Below are 17622 nucleotides of genomic sequence, written 5' to 3'. Positions count from 1 at the left end.
GTATTCTCAAAGTAACCAGGGCATGGCTGGTAGCCAGCCTCTAAAATGGGCTTTAGTGCTTCCGAGCCCTGGTATTCTTCCCACGATGTGGCAGAATTGGTCTGTATCCTCACTCTCATTAATCACAGTAGGCACAGTGGTGGGGGCATGTTCGTCCTGGATGGAGGTGACGTGGTCACATTCATTGCAACACCGAATACCCTGAAACACTAAACACCCACCAAGTCCACACTTACATTTGTTGTACTTTAGTGCATATGTGTGTGTCTCCACCCATCCCTAACAAGATGGATGGAGCAGGATTTGTATCTTGGGAGTCGTGGTCATGTTTGTCATGAAGGTTTCACAATGGCCATCTGGGGGAACGAATAGTACTTGAGGCTCTGTGCCTTCTAGGTCTCTCAGGGTGGCTTAACTTTGAGGTCCTCTACTCCCGTAACGGCTTGGCAACCGCCTCCAAGTCACTAAACATCCTCTCAATATTTGTTACTATTTATTGGCATTTACAGCAGAACTTTATTTATTCATAGTAAATAAGACCGCTTAATAGATGCTGCTCCACAAGACAGTTTCTTGTGCAAATCTGCAGAGAAGGCCTAGAGAAATGAGTTCTCCAAATGTACTTTGCTGTTCATAAGACTCTGCGATGCGGCTTTGCTGTCTTGAGTATTTAGAAAGTCAGCAGTCCAGCAAAAGCCCCAAGCGTACGAAGGGTTTTAGATTTACTAGCAACTGTATTCGAGCAGTGACGGATTGCTGCCCAGGGTTTGTGACCAGGATGTGACAGCTGCTCAGCGTTTCTGCTTGCATCTAAGTATTTTGTTTAGATGGCTGATTTCTAGGTGAAATCAAATTTACGAGAGACGAAAAGCAGTGTTTTGAGTACTAAACTATAATCAAGCACAATTTTCTATTTCAGTCCACGAAGGAGCCCAGATACTCAGCTGTGTGCGAACCAGTGAACCTCCACCTATCACACCTACATTGAACAAGAAAGACAAACCAGGTGAAAAATGAATGTCTCTATTTATTATGCCATCTTTCTAAATCCAGGTACTCTGGGCAATCATACATAAAGCACAAAGATTGATTCCACCCAAAACCAACTTACAGCTCGGCTGTGGGTGGATTTCATTCATCTTGTCGGAGCCCACAATGAACGGGGGAGAGGAAGGAGAAAAGGAGAAGAAAGATTTAGACATAGTTTTCCTTCATTCCCAAGACGCCGCTTGGGACACAGATCTTACACACCCCAGTTCATTTGTGAATGATATCAAAGATCCAAAGGATGGTGTCAGGAAGGGAGAGAATTGATATAAAATTATCTAAAACTCCAAAATACTACAAAAGCATCTTGAGAAAAGATATAATCAAATTAAAAGCAATGGTGTTTATTTCAGTGAAATTATTTTAAATTAGATATATTAAGCTCCCACATGTCCCAACTTGGTAGAAAAGTTCCTTTCGTGAGAAATCAATTTTAATGGCAAATTTTTTACATACCAGCAAAATCTGTTATATTTAAAACTATGTATACAGTACTTTTCTGGCAAAACCTTATACAGCTTTCAGTTGTCAAGACAAAGTAAAAATATGGTTGCATAAAATCACAAAAAATATAAATTGCTGAAAAGATAATAAAAAAGATTAAAAATCATTTGCATTAACTCCCCTTACATGTTCAATATAAGAATTTGCAAACTACATTTGTGAAAATTCTGTTGCTAGCTTGACATACTTAACTGAAAGTTGTCATTTCAAATATCCTAGCTTTAAAAAAAACTGACTGCAATAGTCTGCATTTATCATCCTGTTTATACAAGTGCAATATTTAAATATCTTCAAAATAAAACTCGGTAACTAAAAGGAATCACAGAATAACTTATAAAAGAAGCAAAGTTTACAAAATTAACAATTTTTAGAAGGTCCTATTTCATTGGTTCCTCCTTTTGTGCCTCTCCCCCCCAGCAGTTTATAGAGATATTCCTTAGTCCTATTTACAAATCTGTAACTTCAAAAATGCAGTCTTCCGTCCTTCACATCGGGAACACAATGCTGCATTCGGACAGCATGAGTGACGTCAGTAACCCCAAACAGAGGACACACACACAGGTATAAATACAGTTTGGAACTCATATAAATGGAGTCTCCATTACTTTATACAGCATTCAAATTGGAGTTGAATAAAACAAGCCCTGAACAAAAAGAATCATAGTTTTTGTTCGGAATTCAGTGCATAAACTATAGAGTCATCTTTTATGCAAGCTATCATGACCTCCAAATTCACTGCCATCTGGTTACATAAGTGCTCAACTGATTTGGGGAGTGAGGGGACTTTAAATGAATGCAGTGAAAAAAAGTCTGTCCTAAAAAAAGGGAAGATGATTAATGTTTAAAGAAAAAAGTAGTTTTGCATTGCTGGGATCAAACCCACAAACTGGGTGTGCCCCAGGCAAGCACTACCACTGAACTAGAGCCTCGGACTCAATTTAAATTTAAAAGAAGCCAGATATGGGCAATACGAAATGAATAGTTAGCTCATCAAATATCAGCTTTGTCTTATGAAATTTTAAACCTTCATTTACAACTATTATGCTATGCTATCACTCAACGGGGAGGTATATAAATCAAAGATCTAAGAAAGATTAAACTCCTTTAGCAGCTAATATTTTAAAAATTAAAACCTGAAATAAACTTGACCATTTTGAAGAACTGATTTCTTCTACACTTTTTCAAAATAATATTAACCTGATTAAAGAGCTACAACTGAAATCGGACTGTAACTTAAATGGGATTCCGGACAGGTAAGAGATAAATATGGAAGACCATGCACTATGTGGAAATTACTGATTTTATAATGGATTCAAGAGTTCCTTACAGGACGATAGCATTATTTTTAGGAGATGCTAAAAGTGCTTAGGGGGTTATTGTAGAAGTGAACTTAGGACTTTGGAATCTCTGAATATAGAAATTCCTTGGGTTTAGAGGCTTACAAGCTAAAGAAAAATTTTAAATTGAGCCTGTATCTGATATGACTTGCCACACAAGTGCTTAGGGCTGGTATGTGTATCTTAAACTCTCAATGGTTCAGAACAAAATCATACATACATTCAAAGATATATGCATATCTATGCTTTTGTACATATATGGACCTAAAGAGCAAATGCAGCCAGAGCGGCTGTTGGAACTGAGTCAGATACACGTGCAAGCGCTATACTCTTTCAACTGTCCTTTTTTAAAATACGTCCAGAATAAAATCAGGGGTTAAAAATCCAATCCAAGCATTCGAAGCTTATAAAAGACTTCCTTTCTATGCACTAAGTCAATTTTAAAAATACACAATCAAGTGACATTCAGTACTGTCATCACGATAGCCAGAAGACTCTGTTGACGGTGACAAAAACATGATTCAGTACAGTATGGGCACTCGACTCGTGGATCCAAAGCAGCACTTCATACACAAAACATGAGGGGGAAATTGCAGAAGTGAACTTGGGTTTGGAGGCTTACAAGCTAATGAAAATTTTTAAATTGAGTCTGTATCTGCTATGACTTACCACACAAAATAGCATTTTAAGAAGGGTACGGAAATAGTTCACAATGTTACCAGAAATGGAAATAGTAAATATTTAAGAAGCTAAGGAGCCCAGAAAACAGAATCACCTAAGGTCTATGGGGATTCTAGGCAAATAATTCATGTAGCAAATATAAACCACATCAACATATATGAAGGCTTTTATGGTAAATTTATGGCCTACACAGCCCTGCTGTACCAAATTAAAATGGTCAAAAATCAAGTGAGCCTGATCCTACAATCCATTCTGTGTATATTATGATATATGTACCTATTGAATAAGGGACAACAGAATGGTCCCAGTTCATTTCTGCACATAGGCTTCTAATTATCAATCATTTTCCAATCCCTGTGCAAACTGCATTCCAAAAGGCCAATCCTTAGTTATAATCATATATATATATATATATATAACTTGGTAAGTGGAAGTGTTTGGCTATTATTTATTATGCATGCTTATTGCATCAAAGAAATAAGCAAAGTTTTAGGTTTACTGGGCAAGAATTTTAATTAGATTTGCACACATCTCAAAAAATTCTATTGTGTGACTTCCTGGTCTTGGAGCGAAGTCAACAGGAGAAGAGTCGAGCGAGGTCACAGATGAGGTAAGAGAAACTTCTGAGGGTTTTCCTTGAGCCTCAGCATCAGAGTCACTCCTTTGGCAAGATCGGTAGTTGCTGATGGATCCCGATCTCTGTGGAGTAGCTGTCCCAGATTTGGCTTCTGTAATTTCATCTGGTGGAAAAGAATTTGAACATGTTACTCTTTCTCCCTCAAGTGTTCCAACAGTATGGGTCAGACTCTTTAAGTGAGATTACTGACCAGCTCCCAGGAGCACGTTTCTCTTAAATACATGCTCAAATGGGGGCAGTGTGCCTGGAGTAAGCCACTCAGCATCTCCACACAGCACGAAGAATGCCTATGATGGCCAGTCTACACAGGTACATAAACTACCACTCTTGTCTTTTATGCTGATTTAAGAGCCAGGAAACTAATATCCTGGGTTTTAATAAAAATCCCCTAGCACTAATATTCTTTTCTATTAAGACCACAGAATTAATCACTTGAAATATAGAAGGTATCTCGGAAATCATTTCACGCAAGAACCATTTATTATACTGATAGGAAACAAAGCTAGAAAAGTCAAGTGATTTGTTCAAAGAAACAAATGAGCAGAAAGCTTCAGTAGCTCGGGTGCTCCACTCTCCTGACTTCAGTTCAGTGCTTTGTGCACTGCAGTCTCTCATATTCACTTAAAAGCATAGCAGGGAAACAATTCCAATAAGCAAAATCAGAAAAGACCAGGCCTAGTGGTACGGGCCTTCAATCCCAGCTACTCGGGAAGCTAAAACCAGGATGACCCTAAGTTCGGAGTTCAAGGACAACCTGGGTAGACTTCCCTCAAAATAACAAGTAAAAAGGGGGTTGGAGTTAGAACTCATTGAGAAGTACCGGTTTCATCTCTAGTACCACAAAAGTATCGCTAAAAATAAAATCACAGAGAAACTAAAGAACAATCACAGAGAATGAAATCTAAGTAGAACTAAAATACTATAACAGAGGAAGTTGGAGAGATGGCTCAGCAGTTAAGAGCACTGCCTGCTCTTCCAAAGGTCCTGAGTTCAATTCCCAGCAACCACATGGTGGCTCACAACCATCTGTAATGAGATCTGGTGCCCTCTTCTGGCCTGTAGACATACACACAGACAGAATATTGTATACATAATAAATAAATAAATAAATATTTCTTTTAAAAAAATACTATAACAGAAATATAGAAACAGCAAATTTCATATAGTTGGTCAAGCCCAAGAGTGGATATAACTAAGACTGCAAAATTATCTAAATACCGAGAAACAAATAATACTCGTGCCTGATCTCAAACTGTATTGGTATATGTTAGCTGGCAGGGACATGCTATCCAGACATCTGTGCATGGTGCACACCTGTAACCCAGCATTCAGAGATGGAGCAAAGAGGACCGACTCTTTAAAGCCAGGCCAGCCTACATAGAAGACCCTGCCTCAAAAATCAATCAATCAATAAACAAATAAAAAGTCAATCAATAAATCAACAAGCCGACTATCAGGTTGGTCAGTGTATATCATAGCTCAAGCCTCTGTTTTTCTTATACTCTGTAGGTGCTGTCTTTGAGTCTATACGTAATAATTCTAGATATCCTCCCATAGATACTGGTATAAGTGATTTGGAAGAATAGCCATAATGTAGTATTTAATTTTAAAAGTACTTAATGGTGAATAAAACTACAATAACATCGACATTTACTTTTAAATAAAAAATTTATGTTGACAAAATGAACCTTACAAAGTGACAGAAATATGAAAGAGAATTATCAGTTTAGGATTAAACTGTATATTTTTTTAAACTAATGCATTATTTATTTTTGGAATTTGCCATGTGATACTTTGAGGCTTTGATGGACCAGGGTGGGTGACAGAAGCCACAAAAAAAAGCCAAACTGAGGGTGTATTTATATAGATGAAGATAGCAGGTTCTAGAACGATCTAAAGAGCCAGCTGGTAAACACGTGGCTGCTGCCATCCCAGAGCCGACTGTAAACTGTATATTTTTAAAAAGTTTTCAGGATAATAATCATTTTCTACTTTGGGAGAAATGGTAATGGTGACTAAAGCCAGTGTTTTGTGTATGCAAGGCAAGAAAGAACATCACTACTGAACTACATCCCTAGCCCCAAAATGATAATCTGTTAAAGAACATTGTTCTACATGGAACAAGAATAATAGGACTCACAATCGTCAGTGTCAGTGTCATGTTTACTATTACTTACCAGGAAAAAGGCAGGAAGCTTCATGAGACAAAGGTTGAGGTGGGGAAGGCAGTGGGGGAGGGGATAAAAACAAAGCACACGGAGGAAAGGGTCACGCTGGGGGCCGGGAGATCAATGGCTCCGTGGATAAACAGCCCACTACACTGCATCAGGACCTCAGTTCCCGTCCCCACACCCATGGAAAAGTCAGGCCAGGAGGTGAACATCTGTAACCCTGGCACTGGAGCCTGGAAATGAGAAGATCCCTGGGCTTGCTGGCCAGTGAGTCTGACCTAAAGGGCCACTTCCTCTTCGGAAAGAGACCTTGTCTCAAAAGTGAGATGCAGAGTGATAGAGGAAGGCAGTCCGCATTGAGCTGTGCTGCTCCCACCCATGCACACATGGGTGAGTGCGCCAAAACACACCTGCGGAGGGAGGGAGGGAGAGAGGGAGGGAGGGAGGGAGGGAGGGAGGGAGGGAGGGAGGGAGGGAGGGAGGGAGGGAGGGAGGGAGGGAGGGAGGGAGGGAGGGAGGGAGGGAGGGAGGGAGGGAGGGAGGGAGGGGGGAGAAAAGGTATTGCCATATTGAAACTTATTACTTTGCATGCTTAGTTTTAATTAAAAACAAAACAAATGACTATAAACCAAATTAGGTAACGAAGTCTATCTGTGGGTCTGTGGGTACATACCATCAATACTACGGAAATCCAATAAGTAAGTCCGACTGTCCACCTGGTATAGCTGTAGACTCATTTTGGAAAATGTGCTTGTCACAGGATTCTTCCTTCGTACACGCAAATAATAAGGGTTTACAACCTAGCATTTGATAGGAACAAAAACAATGATACATCAAATCAAATCTTCTATTAAAGACTTTTGTCCAGAGGTTCATCAAATGTGTTAGGTAGAATATTTGCCTTCTTACCTTCCATTCATAATCCAATTGCTTGATTGCTCTACAAACTTCTGCCATGATATCATTTGGTCGACTTTGACTTCTAATTCCCAAATGCCATTTTGCTTTCCGTACACCTTGGTGTTTGGATTTCTGTGGGTTTAATTCATCAAGGGTATGCCGTGCCCTTGGTGTTTCAGCAACCAAGAATGGTACTCTTTCAGGATGCGGCCGAGTTAAATGGTGATCATCGAGGAAAGAATCAGGGGGGCTTGTTGCCAAGTAGAAATCTTTGGCTTCGTTCATTATTCTCCTGTTGTCTATTATGAGATGGTAGGCAACCGCCAGTGGGTCCTGGTGATTTCTGTTGTACAGGCAGCTGAGAACCTCCTCTTCTGAGCATTCAAACTTCTCACACACTTCTTTTAAGGCTTCATCATCAATCATGGTTGAACTGTATGATGGATCCTCAGGAAACAGATATTTTGGAAGGTCCTGTTTAAACCATTCATGTTCCCTAAGAGAAAACAGCAGTGTGCGGAGGATTTTGAGTAAAGCCAAGAATAAAAATAATGCCTTTCAAGAGCTTAGGGTATGAATTAATTTACACTTATACCCACACTACATTACTACCTTTTAACTCTTTTCCTCTTCCAGCTCACACTTTATTGAATATACTAAAAAAAAAATGTTCTAACTTGCCACTAATTTTGAAGGATTGATGCAGCCAAGTAAAAAGGTATGTCTACTCAAATGACAAAATAGTTTTCTTCAGCTCAGAAAGAAATAATCTTGTGTGGCTTCACTGTTATACTCTTGTTTATACTGTTTCGTGTTACATGAAAAGAACTTAGAAACAAAAACACTACGCAATATCCTGAGTTCTTACTGTGTACTTAATTTTATGATAAGCAATTCATACATGTAAAATCTATCCTCCTCCTCACAACCCAGTTCCGTATGACTCAAAAGGCCCTTCTCTGAATGATTCCCGATTATATTATTTAATTGCATATGTAAAAGTATAGGGAACCATATCAAGAACTATGCTAAAACTCAGAAAACAAAAACAACAACAAAAACCACAGAGGAAAACGCCCAAAAGAATAATGGTTATCATCTAAGTGAAAGACATAAAAGCATTCTTTTATTCTCTTGAGTTTTGTTTGTTTGTATTGTAATTTTAACAGTGTATGTTTGTTTCTTTCCAACTGGAGACTGGTTTTTGAGACTGAATCTCACTATGTAGCCCAGGCTGGAATCGAAGTCACTATCATCCCCGCCTGAGCTTCCCAAGTCCTGGGATTACAGGTGTGCACCACCATTCACAGCGCTTTCTATCATACTTTCATTATGAAAAACTGCGTAAAACATATGCAAACATACTTCTCACGTAGATATTTTACAGTATCAGTTTAAGAGAATGAGGTTAAAGCCATGCCCTCTGCCACTTGGGATCTCCTTTCAGCAGGTTTGGTTTGGTTTGGTTTAGTTTTTTTGTGACAGGGTTACTCTACATAGCCCTGGCTGTCCTGAACTCACTATGTACACTATGTAGATCAGGGTGGCCATGAACTCACAAAGATCTGCCTGCCTCCACCTCCCAAGTGCTGAGATTGAAGGTGTAGGCCAGCACCACCTCGCTTCAGCAGAACTTTTAGCATAAGAAGTGAAAAAAAATAAAGCTTACATCACCTGATGAAGGTTAATGTTCAGAAGGATGCCTATATGTTTTTCTTTGGGTTCTCTTTCTTATTTAGCTTCTCTAAGAACCCGAATTATAGGCTCAATGTCCTTTATTTATGGCTAGAAACCAAATATGAGTGAGTACATCCCATGTTCCTCAATGGGTTTTTGATCCTACTGCACCTATTGGTTTTGTGGGAGCCTAGGCAGTTTGGATGCTCACCTCACTAGACCTGGATGGAGGTGGGTGGTCCTTGGACTTCCCACAGGGCAGGGAACCCTGATTGCTCTTTGGGCTGACGAGGGGGGGGGACTTCGTTGGGGGAGGGGGAGGGAAAGGGGAGGTGGCGGTGCGGAAGAGACAGAAATCTTAAATAAATAAATAAATAAATAAATAAATAAATAAATAAATAAACAAACAAAAATTAAAAAAAAAATAAAGCTTAGCCGGGCGGTGGTGGCGCACGCCTTTAATCCCAGCACTCCGGGAGGCAGAGGCAGGCGGATCTCTGTGAGTTCGAGACCAGCCTGGTCTACAGAGCTAGTTCCAGGACAGGAACCAAAAAGCTATGGAGAAACCCTGTCTTGAAAATCAAAAAATAAATAAATAAGTAAATAAATAAATAAATAAATAAATAATAAAGCTTAAATCCACATATAATCCTCTTCCTGCTTATTCTAATGCTTTCTTTTTTTTTTTTTTTTTTGGTTTTTCGAGACAGGGTTTCTCTGTGGCTTTGGAGCCTGTCCTGGCACTAGCTCTGTAGACCAGGCTGGTCTCGAACTCACAGAGATCCGCCTGCCTCTGCCTCCCGAGTGCTGGGATTAAAGGCGTGCGCCACCATCGCCCCGCTCTAATGCTTTCTTATTTATTACCCCTATATGCACAAAATTTTTCTTTCTTTCTTCCTCCAGTACCAGAAAAATGTGTAGTCTAGTCATCAGGATATCAACAAATTAAGGAAAACAAAAATAAGGGGGGGGGGGTGAGATAACAGTGTTGGCAGAACAAAGTCTCCAGTACATACTCTGAGTGTTCATGAGAAACGGCTCACCTCAACTTGAGAAGCCAATCTGTCACCATCCCTTCTGCCTTATTAAAACTATTAGGTTCAACCACAAACAATGCAACATTACCAATAAAACTCAGTTTCCTAGGACTCAAAGCATACTGCTAGGGAAAAAACTACATCATTAATAAAATGAAATTTCTCTCACGTCTTGAGATTCAAAACGGTAGGAAAGCCCGCTGGCCTGGAATTACCTGATATCTTTTACTGTGGCCCTCTTCATGGCATCCACCTGTAGCATATGCTTCAAAAGGCTGATCACAGAGGGATTGAGATACTGCGGGGTGTAAAATATCCCATCACAGATCTTCTTAAACAGAGTTGGCACATGGTCGTCATCAAAGGGGAGGGTTCCACATAGCAGGGCATAGAGGATGACCCCGCTGCTCCAGATGTCCACCTCAGGACCTGCGTACAATCTGAACAGGGGTGCAACTGCATTAATCAATAATCAACCCTCGTCAAACACAAATATTTTATGAAGACTACAAGAAAATCAGTTTTAAAGAAATCAGTGATCAGAACATGGTGTTTATAGCTGCACATCATGCATAAAGATGTAAATATCAGTATTACCTTTTCAAAGTTAAGATATTTTGTATATTATGAGCCATGGGAAAAACTGCTTTGCTACCTTACTTTGACCCTCAAAGGGTCCCACCAATAAGCCCAAAACTTGAACCATCATGCTCAATGTTGAATTTGAGCCACAGAGATAAAACACTGTTTTTCAATGACTTTTATTTTGTGCATGTATGTATGTGCGTGCACACACGTCTGTGTGTGCCATGTGCATATCTGTGCGTGTGCATAGTGAGTGTGGAGGTGAAAGGACAACTTGGTGGGAGTCAGTTCACCCCTTTGACCTTGACACAAGTTTCTGGGATCAAACTCAGGTCATCATTCTTGGCAGCAAGCACCTGACCAGCTGTGCCATCCCGCTGGGCCAAGATTAAATTCTGTACTGACAGACTCTGGACCCATTTCTCCTAAAACCCTCATGTCAAAGCTCAAAGAGCTCGAGGCTGTGGAAGCAAGCCACGGTAAGTGGGATTCTCAGAGCTCTCTAGACTTCTCCAAAGCACTCTGGAAATGAGTATTTTAACTAGCTACAAAAATAAATAGTCTCCTCTTCTCTCTCTTTCTCTCCCTCTCTCTCTGTCCCCCCCCTTCACCCTTCCACCTCCATAACCCCCTGAATAAACATTCAACCTCACCCTGCAAAAAAATAAAATAAAATAAAATAAAAATAAAAAAGCTGACTCATCCATTCAGAGTCTGACTTCAAGTGGAAAACATCTTTAAAATGACCAAATAAATTATTATAAATATCAGTAAAACCCTTTATTGAAAGTAAATGTTCTTATTCACCCAGACCTCAAAGAAAGACAATCCAAACTCAACAAACAGAGTACACTAACCACCCATTTTATGGATGCTTGATCATAAGGCACCACTTTGTTTTTGTTTTTGGTTCTTCGAGACAGGATTTCTCTGTAGCTTTAGAGCCTGTCCTGGAACTCACTCTGTAGACCAGGCCGGCCTCGAACTCACAGAGATCTGTCTGCTTCTGCCTCCCGAGTGCTGGGATTAAAGCCGTGCGCTACCACCACCCACTCAAGTTCTCAAATTCAGCATTCTCATATTTCAGTGTCTAGCAGATCCAGATTAAGACAAATGAATCTGACTTTCTCCCACCTGGCTTTTTCCTGACACAGGTCTATGTATACAGTCCTGACTCACAGCCTATGCGCAGTGCTCAGGTTACAGGTATGCACTACATCCAGCCAGTCTGACTCCTGGTTTTGGAGGACCTCTTCTTTAATTCAATCTCCTAAGACACGTTCTTTCCTCATAAAACATGAAGCTGCTACACAGATGGCATTTATTTGAATAATTATGAAACTATACATTACATTATACTTGTAACTCCATTTTGCTTTCTGTCTGGGTAGTTTTGGTTTTTGTTTGTTTGTATTTGTTTGTTTTTTGATATAGTGTATTAGGTAGCACAGAATGATCTCAACCTCTCAAGCTCTTGAATTACAAGCACAGACCCCTTAGAATGTTCTTTTTTTTTTTTTTTTGCCAAGTAAGCCATTTCTCATAAGTATTGGATAGTCAGGTTTTCAGTAACTTACCTATCTCCCTTTACAACTTATTTGCTTGAAATTCTCTTTCCAGCAGAAAAATTAAAGTATTCCATTCTAACCATTTTCAATTTTTTAAAATATTTATTATTATGTATACAATATTCTGTCTGTGTGTATGCCCGCAGGCCAGAAGAGGGCACCAGACCCCATTACAGATGGTTGTGAGTCACCATGTGGTTGCTGGGAATTGAACTCAGGACTTTTGGTAGAGCAGGCAATGGTCTAAACCTCTGAGCCATCTCTCCAGCCCCTATTCTAACCATTTTAATATGACTTGTAAACCAACATTTTCCTCTTTAAATGGATTTGCTAATTTATCTGCTATGTTTTTTATAAAACTTTTTTTATTCATGTGTGTGTATGTGTGTCTATAATGATATACACATGCATGCAACTGTTTGCAGAAAGCAAAAGAGAGTGTTGGGTCTCCTGGAGGTAAGTTAAGGCAACTGTGAGCTACCCAAAACGTGGGTGCTGAGACCTAAACTCTAGTCCTCTAGAAGAGAAGCCAGTGCTCTTAACCACAGAGCCATCTCTCCAGCTCCTTGTGTATTAGCCTTAAAATGCAAAATTTGCAGATAAGAAAACCCTTGTCCCTTCCTTCACTAGTATTAAATACGACAATTCAGACTAACAAAATCTAAAAGAATGAAGCAACTACAAATACATCATAAGTATCATAATATCAAACACACCTTCCTGAAATTACTTCTGGTGCAGCATAATTGGGTGAGCCACAGCTTGTCCTTAAAAATTCACCATCTGACATCATGTTTGAAAGACCTGAAAAGACAAACAACGGCCACTCAAGATTCCCCAAGGACAAAAACGAAAGTCCATTGAACAACACAGCTAAGTTTGTATTAACATGATCGCCTGCCCTTACACACAAATGCACAATGTATTTCGATGACTAGAGGTTAATGAGTACACAGTAAACTACTGACGGCGTTGCTTGCTAGGATAAATGGAAAATGTTTAACTTTCAATATCGTGATGGCTAGGCAAGATAATCTCAGATAAACAGAAAGATTTTGACCAGTCCTGATCTGTTCTATAAAAGCAAAACCTCAGCCCAGAGTGGTCACCCGAACCCATATTCTCTTTCCTTTTATGTAGCCCACTGTGGCCTTGAATCCACCTGCCTCCATTTCTGGCATTCTGGAACATGTGCGACCACATCTGAAATTCAACTTTTCAGTATTAGATATTTAAAAGTTTCCTCATATAGATTTCAATTTTTTGAATAATTCCATTCCACTTACTTTCCCTCTCTCCACACTTGACCAAAAGAATATATTAGAAATAAAACTGCTACCTTCTTTACAAATAATAACCTCTCTAATGACAACTTGAAATACTTATTATCACAAAACTAAATGTTACTGCTGGCAAGATGGCTGGCTAGGCAGGCAAAGGTGCTTACTACCAAGCCTGACAACCTGAGTTCAAGCTATAAGACCCAATGGTGGAAGAACGGAAACAACCCCCACGACTGTCCTTTGACATGTATATATGAGTCTGTGTGTGTGTGTGTGCATGCACATGTGTACACAAGAGTATGTATGCACGCACATGTGTGCATGTGCACAAAATAAAAATCTTTATACTCAGTTTTGAAGAAGAGAGTAACTTACTGTTTTCCCCTTTTGTATGCTCGTTTACAAGATGGGATTCTCAGCACTCATGCTAACTGATATTCAAACTGTCCTTACCAAAATCAGCTATCTTTGCATTCATGTGTGCATCAAGCAGGACGTTTTCAGGTTTCAAGTCCCTGTGGACCACCATGTGCCTGTGACAATAATCCACACCAGAAAGGATCTGTTGGAACAGACGGCGACTTTCCTTTTCGTCCAACTAGGAAAAATAGAAAATATTTTAAGCTGTGCATTAGATTAATTATTACAAGGTTCAATGGAAACTTTTCCTACTTATAATTCTCTAGCCAGAACTTTCCAAAGCATGAACCCTTCTAAGTGAACTTCACCCATGAGGTACTTTCAAAATGAGGAAGTAATACAGGTAAGCACTAACCTAAAATGCCAGGCATTTATGGGGACCTTGATCAGCAGCTCAACTTTCTGATCCTATCACCTGCACAGACTGCACACATGCACACACACACACACACACAAACTGTCTTCTTCTGTAGTTCATGGGTTAGTCCTAATAGTTTCAACTTCTACCTGAAACTAGGCATGCTTTCCACTCTAAGTTAGTGATGTTTAATCCTTCATTCTTTCAGTAAATATGTATTGAACATATTCAATATGCCATACAGGTTAGACATTCCTAACACAGAAATGAATGAAAGGCCCTACTTTAGTTGGGAGCGGGGGGGGGGGGGGGTGGCAGTTAAAAAAATACACCAGTGTAACAGTGGGGAAAAAAGGTCAGAATAATACAAAACGTGCTACGAAGGACAAATGCAAACCCATAGTCAAATAAATGGTCCTTGTCAAACTCACAAAACATCATGCAAATCATGCAAGTAAGGAAGGGGCCTGTAGGAAGGAGGGGGTGACAGGAGTGGGAGAGAAGAGAGCACAAGGAGTGAGAAACAGGAAGCACATAAGACATGGATGAAACCATCCAAGAACAAATTTAATTGATAAGAAAGGAAAGAAAAAGAATCTAGAAAGTGCTGTTGGGATGGGCTACTATTTCAGACTATGACGAAGTAACAATCAAGCACCTCAGATGAATTACAAAACAACCACAGTCTGTGTTCTGAAATTTAAGATTTTTTTTTTAACTATTATATGTGTATGAGGGAGAGAGGGAGAGAAGGAGAGAGAGAGAGAAAGAAAGAATACATCTACATATGAGTATCTACAGAGGCCAGATTTCTGAGGATCTAGAGTTAGAGACAGTCATGAGCCACCCTACATGGGTGCTAAGAACCAAACTCCAGACCTCTGAAAGAACAGCACACCCTCATGACTGCTGAGTTGTCTCTTAAGGCCCGAGATATTTTACTTAAACAAAAGAAAACTCTCAGCACTTTTTGCTTTTGCACATTTACCAAAACTGGGGGGGAGGGGGGGGACGGGACGACTTACAATACAATTAATACTTTTAAAATATAATCTTTTAAAAATAATCTTCAAAAATCTCCCCCATATTTTCTGATGTCTGCTCAACAAGTGATAACTACCACTGGTTTATACCTGCTCCAGGACAGCACTAAATAAACAAAGCTGCGGGTCCCCCAGACAAGGACTCTCCCACACAATCCTCCGGCAGCTCGTGAGTAAGCATTCTAAATCCAGAATTCTACACCTTCAACGCATGGATAATATGGGGGGAAAGATAAACCAGCATTTCTTGCAATGCAAAATTAAAACTGCTATAGAAGTATAAGATACCCTTCCTCAAGAAAAATGTATTAATATATTTGCAATCTAATGCTTTTATTTGTTCCAGTCAATGGTTATTTTAAAAATTTATGAAAGCAGGAGAAAAAAATTAACTAACAGACAATATAAAAAGTAAAATAAGTTGCTGGAGAGATGGCTCAGCGGTTAATAGCACTGACTGTTCTTCCAGATTCAATTTCCAGCACCCACATGGCAGTTCACAACTGTCTGTAAACTCTAGCTCCAGGGGATCCAACACCTGCATACAGACATACATGCAGGCAGTACATCAATGTACATAAAATAAAAATAAATCATTTTTTAAAAGAAGTAAAATAAGTAGAAAGGCTACAAAGGTTAAAAAATACTATATTTACAAAAATATAGTACAAGGAATGGCTGAGACTAAAGAGATGAACAAAATCAGAGCATCTCTCAGCTCATGAATATCACACACTCAGTCTTTTGTGCATGATCACAGCACCAGGATTCTATCAGCAATACACAAAGCTCATAAAACAAAAGGATCAAGAGACGAGCAGCCACTGAGGAGTGCCTGGACAGCAGAGGCAAACAGAGAAACGCAAAACCCAAAGCCTAGAGGAAGAAATAAGCACATGTGCATAGGAAATCCTGCAGGAGCTGGGGAACAAGATGTGCCAGGACCTTCCGAGGCAGAATGAGGGTGGGCTACAAACAAGACAGCTGGGCCCAGTGAGAACCTTTAAACTCCTCGCCACTGGGGAGTGAGACCTCGGGTTTCTCAAGCAGAGCCAAGCCAGACCATTCTCAACACTGTGGCGAGAACAAAGCATCGTAAGATGTGTCCTAAGTGACAACCAGCACACTAACAGAAGAGACCCCAACTCCAGCTCAGTTCCGACAGCTGAACTACCACCATCACCAAAACGGGAAACACCAAATACCAAATCAAATGAAGAAGAAAAATACATATGATTGTTGGTAAACAATTAACCCTACCCAAATTAACTGGTCTCCCAACAACTCAGCCTATGGGAAAAGCCACCAATCAATAAATCTTACACGTACATGAGCTTGGCATTTGGAACGTCATTCTAAAATTTTGAAATTTAAGAGGACATCCAAGAATCACCAGATCTGAGAAAGAATCATGGGGGGAAAAAAAGACAAATAAAATGAGCACCAAGAATGGAACAGTGCAGGAGCCAAAAGACAATTAAAACCAAAATGTTTCCTCGACCAGGTAAGGGTACATATCTGTGAGGCCAGACAGGAAGGCTGTCTAAAGGCAATTTCAGAAAATGAGGCAGATATCTGAAATACAGAAACACGATAGCCAAAACTTCAGCACTCAAAATGTAAAACGACATCCCCATAACGTAGCACAAAATGACTGAAAATGACAACCAGAACAAAAAGATGAGAAAGCAGGGATTATTTTAGGATTATTTATTCCTCTAGGGGATAGGAGTGGGGCCTTGAAGATGAGAAAGGGAATACTTTAAGCAGAAATTAAGCGTGCTGAGAAGTAAAGATTAACTTGGTTAGTGAGTTCTATTCCGATTACAGAGAAACGCTATATAAAATGAATGATGAATAATACACATATAACTTCAGACTGAGAGCAGGCAAAGGTCTTTGCCCAGTGCCAGGGGTGGGTCTCTTAGAAGGTACAGATCAGATGACCCGAGGCCAAGTTTGGGCAGGGGACAGTGCTCAGTATTCCCATCTATGACCTAAATGTCTCCAAAGTTCCTCCCAACGCTAATGTCTTCAAGTCTAACCCCTAAGGCCTCCACAAAGCTGTTCTCACTGTTCCAGGTACATAAGGGTTCAGAACCAAAGAATGAATGCAACTTAAATGATTTTGTAAGGATTACTTATAGCTTTAAGGTGCATATTAAAAGGGTTTGTATAGGCTGGGCACACCTTTATTCCCAGTATTTGAGAGGCAGAGGCAGGGAGATCTCTATGCAGTGGAAGCCAGAATGAACTACAGAGAGTTCCAGGCCAGCTAAGGTGGCATAGTGAGACCCAGTCTAAAAAAAAAAAAAAAAAGCTTTATACCCCAAAACATAAATCTGAGGATTATAAATTTTAGGGATTTAAGTGA

General features: G+C 39.8%; 1 protein-coding gene across 3 annotated transcripts in view; it reads right to left on the bottom strand.

Moving 5' to 3' along the window:
* Positions 1-1007: 1007 nt before the first annotated feature.
* Prkaa1 (protein kinase AMP-activated catalytic subunit alpha 1) overlaps positions 1008-17622 on the bottom strand; it is a 36961-nt gene continuing 20346 nt past the window's right edge. For all 3 annotated transcript variants that reach the window (XM_050138953.1, XM_050138955.1, XM_050138954.1), the window contains 6 exons: positions 13881-14025; positions 12861-12948; positions 10207-10431; positions 7287-7773; positions 7051-7177; positions 1008-4309 (listed from right to left, as the gene is read on the bottom strand). In XM_050138953.1, coding sequence (XP_049994910.1) covers positions 4065-4309; positions 7051-7177; positions 7287-7773; positions 10207-10431; positions 12861-12948; positions 13881-14025 — 1317 coding nt within the window. In that variant the 3' untranslated portion in view covers positions 1008-4064. The remainder of the gene's footprint in view (positions 4310-7050; positions 7178-7286; positions 7774-10206; positions 10432-12860; positions 12949-13880; positions 14026-17622) is intronic.

Source organism: Alexandromys fortis, unplaced genomic scaffold (genome assembly GCF_014885135.2).
Source record: "Alexandromys fortis isolate MF-2015 unplaced genomic scaffold, M_Fortis_MF-2015_v1.1 scaffold_37, whole genome shotgun sequence".
NCBI lineage: Eukaryota > Metazoa > Chordata > Mammalia > Rodentia > Cricetidae > Alexandromys > Alexandromys fortis.
Note: the sequence above shows the minus strand (reverse complement) of the source record. Positions and strands in the feature narration are given on the sequence as shown.